Consider the following 5,275-nt stretch of genomic DNA (forward strand, 5'->3'; position numbering starts at 1 on the left):
TTTATTACGAAATGATTAACAAAAATTTCCCCGTTTTCAATCTTATCACAAAACTACAACAAATAAAATAAATAGTAATTTAATATTCAATTTTATCTCTACAACTAATACTAACTTAATTTCAGGTTTAGTCTTGATTTTAATCTAACAACACTATCAAACAAACCCAGATGATATTCCAGAATGAAAATAAAAAATGATTGTATTTCATAGACAATTGATATAAAAAACATGGCTGCTGTTTCATAACCAAACTTCAAACTGATGTATACCTAAACCTAATAAGTTTACCTCAAGCTATCAGTAGAAAGCCCTACCTGAACCAACTCTCTTTGTTCAATATGAGAGCTTTCTTGCAAATTAGCACAAAACTTAAAAAAGTAACCACAGAATAAATTTGAAACAGACACACACGATGACACGACAAACACATAAATGACTGAATTTTCTAGTAAAAGTCAAAATTCAATGTGTCAAGAGATCATCCTTGATAAATAATTATATTACTGCAGGAAAATCAACAATTAGCATTATAAAAAAAATGAGTTTGACACTGAAAGTAATATAAATACTTGAAGTTAATGATACATCAGGAAAGAAGAAGTAGAAGAGTTAATTACCACAACATAGTACATGGCATGGATATTTTGGTCAGTTGTGAACTAGGAAGCTTTGGTAGAATCATCCCCTGGCAGATCATCTTCGTCGTGATAGATGTTTTCTGCCATCTGCCAAATTTGCAGTATATTATCTTCGGCCACACTAGCAACAACCCAATCCTCACATGGGTTCCATGAAAAGTCTGAAATCTTGCTTGTATGACCACCGTGGATGAATAACAACTCTGGTGGCCCATCCTCCGCATCCTCTGGTGTTTGTTCTTCGTCAATCCTGCCATGCAGTTACAGACAATACTTGTAACTCTTTATCTTCTTAATATAACAGATAGCTATTGGCGAAAGCATTAATTAGCACAATATAGAGTTGCTGTGAATAAGCGGGAATTCAAACACCATTGGCTAATGCTATCATGGTTGTTGTTCTGAAAAAGTAAATGACATTCAGGATAAATTCAAGCTACATAGTTGGATATCTTGAAACTAAATAAGTTAAACTAAAGCATTAGCATTTCAAAATAAGGAATATTATAAATTTAGTCATCAAATCGTTTGCCATTTCAAGCAGGCCGGATAAGTTACCTGCTAAGATCCCAGATCATTAATCTCCTACCAAGACAACAAGAAGCTAAGATAGTCTCGTTTTTTGGGTTCCATCCAACCTGGAAAACCTCCTCCCTGTTGTTACAGTTCAAGAAGATTCAATTAAAATGAGAGAGGTCCACCGATCCCTTAAAAAAAGAAATTTTAGCAACCACACAGATAATAAATGAGGGTATACGATTATCCCTTATGCACAAAATCTTACTTGTGGCAATCAAAGGTGTGGAGGGCAGTCGAAAGCTTTCGCATATCAAATAATTTAACAGTCTTGTCAGTAGATCCGGTTGCTAAAACCCACTCGTTAAACGGATTGAAGGCTAAGCAATTTACCTACAAAGTGCAAATCAGAAAGAACATGTTCAAGTACACAACTACAGGTACATCTGGAGCGAAGGAAATTAAACGGATCGAAGGGGCTAAGTAGTTAGCCTACAGAGTGCATATCAGAAATAACATGTTCAAGTACACAATTACGAGATCATTTGAAGAGAAGCAAATTAATGAATTCGCATCCCCATTAATGAATATAAATGCGGGCAATAGACATAATATATATAGTATATTCCAAGCAAAAATTCCTAACGCACTACCAAGTTAGTCCCGTGAGGCACAATAAGCATGTAGAATAGTACTCTAGCCAGAAATAATATCAGGACATCAATGGCTAGTAGTGCATATTATACTTAAGGGTCGATTGCCAAAAAAAATAACTCCCTCTGTCCCACTAAAGATGACCCACTTTCCTTTTGGTTTGTCCCAATCAAGATAACTCATTACTAAAAATGGAATCACCTTTATCTCTACTTTATTCTCTCTCTCTAACTTTGCTCTCTCCACTTAACACACAAAATAAAGTTGAATAAAATCCCGTGCCGCTCAAGGAAGGGGTCATCTTCCTTGGGATGGAGGGAATACAAACTTTGACCCGACTTTAGTTTTAGATATGCTTTATATATCATCTCAATAATGAGACCACTTTACAATTTGTAGCAAAATAGGCAATGCCCCAAGAATTTCCAATAAAAGAAAAAACAAAGCTTGAATGATTTTTATATCCACGCTGGTAGTTTCTTAGTCAAATTTCCTATCAACATGAAAAATAAGTATGCCTAAGCCTTTTTACGGATACAGAAATTTTTTGAGCGCCTCTATGTTTCTATGAAGTGAAAAGTGATCATAATTGAAACAATTTATAAAGATGTAGGAACCAAAATCAGGTAAAAGTTTCAGTTATCAGCACCAAAAAAGTTTTTTCTTACTATCACATTAATATTCATAAATTGGGTAGATTTGCTGAGTGCATCCTAAATATGTAGATGAACTTTTAGTTGGAGAATAATCCAGACCAGGAAAGAGAATCAAATGACAATTCTTCTGGCTTTTATATCTACTAACTGAATCATAGATCACAATCTTAAACTTGCAAATTGTGACAAAGGTTTCTCTCGCAACTAAACACCTTAATAAGAAAGATATATTTTCCTTCTAAATAGTTCACAATCACATAAAGCCTCTTTTTTGAAGAAAAAAGAACATGATACCTGTTACAGGTGAGCATCGGAAAGATCAGTATTCTAATGTAAAAAGTGGTAATTTATTTACCCAGTTAAAGATTACCAGACATGGCACCTACCTCACTCTGATGAGCAACTACAGATTGTACTGGCTTGCTCATTGATGGATTACGAAGATCCCATATATGCAAATACTGATCGTCTCCAACAGACCCAAACAAGTATTCATGCCTAAGATGCCACGCTACATCTTCAACCACACCTTCATGAATCTGATCTCATTGCATATAGTAGCTTTGTGTTAATGAAGTCATGACATGCAGGAACCCACAACTTTTGTACAGAAAAAAAATGGAACAAATGTCCCCTGAATATTTCTTTTATTTACCTTGAAAATTTGCATGGCGTCTAAAGCCTTATTCTTTGGAGTCACATTTATGTCCCATAAACATATTTGGGCATCATCTGAACCACTCAACAAATGACCCTGCTTGAACTGGCTCCATGATAACCCATATCCCTCGGTACTATGGCCCCTAAGCCTCAGATCAGGGTTGCACGCACCATCCAAGGGAGGCTTAGATGGATGCTTGCTATAATCAAAGACATAAACTTCTGCACTAACAGTCTTAGTGGCAATAATAAACGGGTTTTGAGGCATATAGCGAGCACGATTCACTTCCCCATCATGGTTAATTTGCTGAATGATTTGCACCTGCATGAGATCACACATCGCGTACCACAATCAACAAGAGGGCTTTTGGCAATTTCACAGGTAAAATAGCCATAACAAAAGCACATAGCCAAAAATTGTCAAACAAACAGTAATTGGTTTCCAATAAGGGGTAGATTTTCGCATATCTGGTATTTCCTGCTTCAGCATTCAATCGTTATCCATCATAAACCATTAAGGATATCAAGTTCATGTTAGTAGCTTTACATATACAGGTGTATCGGGGAAGGGTTTTTCGGCATAAAAGATTTGCTCATAAATGCATAATTCATCTAAACATCTAAACGACAATCTAATCTGATCTCACGAGCAACTTCAGCGATCAAGTTGAGATCTTCAGACTTAATTGGAAACAGATAAATTAGGTTATCAAAACAAAAAATCCAGCAATTACAAGTCCTCGGAGGTCCAACTTCCTGAACACAAAGTACGACACACAGAAGCAGCAGCAACAGAAAAAAAATATCAAGCTAAACTTGTGGAGAGCTACCTTGCCATTAGCGCAGCCGAAACCGCCGAATTCAGAGCGCTCATCTTCGTACTGGCGAGCATCATTCTCAGCATCCTCTAGGGGAAGCTGAGCCTGAGCCACCATCAAATAATTGGGCTCATTCTCGGAGGTGTGGGTGCCGAGGATCATCTTCTGCACGGAGTAATCCTTACCCGGAGGCTCCTGGCGGTCCGGCAGCCACTCGACGGTGAGGGAGGGCCACTCGAGGGCGTGAGTGATTACCAGATCGTACAGAAAGGGGGTGTTCTTCTTCCAAATCTTATACTCCTCGTTGACAAGGCGCTCCTCGATTTCCCCACGCATTTCGTCCTCGTCCTTCCCCATTATCGAGCAGCGCCGAGTAGAGGTAGGGGAGTGGAGGTTTTTGCAGGTGTAATTTGGTATGTGGTGAGGGTTTGGAAGGAGAGTTGGAGGGAAGGAAGAGAGAGAGGGATCTTTTTTTTCTTCTGGTTTTGTAAAGGGTTTCTATATATATTTTCATGCTGCCGAGTTGGGTTATTGGGCTTTTTCTTCCTAGCCCATATGCTAACTCACATCCAACGCCTACTAACCACTACAAACTTTAAACGAATAAGGGGGTGTTCGATTTCCTTGAGAAGTTCTGAGATTATTTTGATTATAGGAGATTAGTTATAATTAATTATTTTATAATAATTTATCTAGAATTAAGTCGAGAGATTAAATTTCATAAACCATATACACTACTAGTTTTATCTCGATACCGTCATGTAAACTTAACAGTCCTAAGACACTTTTTCAGAAAACAGAGAGAGGGGGATTATGAACACTATCGAAAAGAAAGAGGAAAAGAATAATTGAAAAAGAAATCTTAAATAGGGAAGTTTTTTTTTTGAGGAAATAATAGGATTAAGAATAGAAAATAAGAGAAAAGGATAATAATCCCCTAAAAATGAAAAGTTCTTGCGTCCTCATCTCATATTCTGAAATAGGTGCGAATTTAATCCAAAAACTAAAAGACCATTCAATTTAATCTCAAATTCTAAAATCTATTGGATAACAACTAGGTAGAGTATGTCCAAATTTTTTCCTCAGACACACGCATAATTCTTAGGGCTGGCAATTTTTGACACGACACGATAACACGACACGAACAGGCACGAAATTAATGGGTTTGGGTTAGACCTTATCGTGTTCGTGTCCTTATCGGGTCGACCCATTAAGGACACGAAAATTTCGTGTCGGGTTCGTGTTATCCATTAACAATGCGTGTTCGTGTCGTGTTCGTGTTATCCGTTAACACATAATATTTTAATATTATTATTCTTATTATTTTCAT

General features: G+C 36.9%; 1 protein-coding gene across 1 annotated transcript; it reads right to left on the reverse strand.

Moving 5' to 3' along the window:
• Window positions 1-487: 487 nt before the first annotated feature.
• Window positions 488-4,412, reverse strand: LOC125196766 (histone-binding protein MSI1). Its single transcript, XM_048095383.2, has 6 exons — window positions 3,958-4,412; window positions 3,123-3,449; window positions 2,854-3,006; window positions 1,426-1,550; window positions 1,200-1,295; window positions 488-891 (listed from the first exon to the last, which is right to left on the reverse strand). Exons 1-6 carry the CDS (start codon window positions 4,300-4,302, stop codon window positions 663-665), a joined length of 1,275 nt encoding a protein of 424 aa, XP_047951340.1. The 5' UTR covers window positions 4,303-4,412; the 3' UTR covers window positions 488-662.
• Window positions 4,413-5,275: the final 863 nt, after the last annotated feature.

The sequence above is a fragment of the Salvia hispanica genome, chromosome 4, assembly GCF_029641045.1.
Source record: "Salvia hispanica isolate PSC_SH4W2 chromosome 4, Shi_PSC_v1, whole genome shotgun sequence".
In the NCBI taxonomy this organism is placed as follows: domain Eukaryota; kingdom Viridiplantae; phylum Streptophyta; class Magnoliopsida; order Lamiales; family Lamiaceae; genus Salvia; species Salvia hispanica.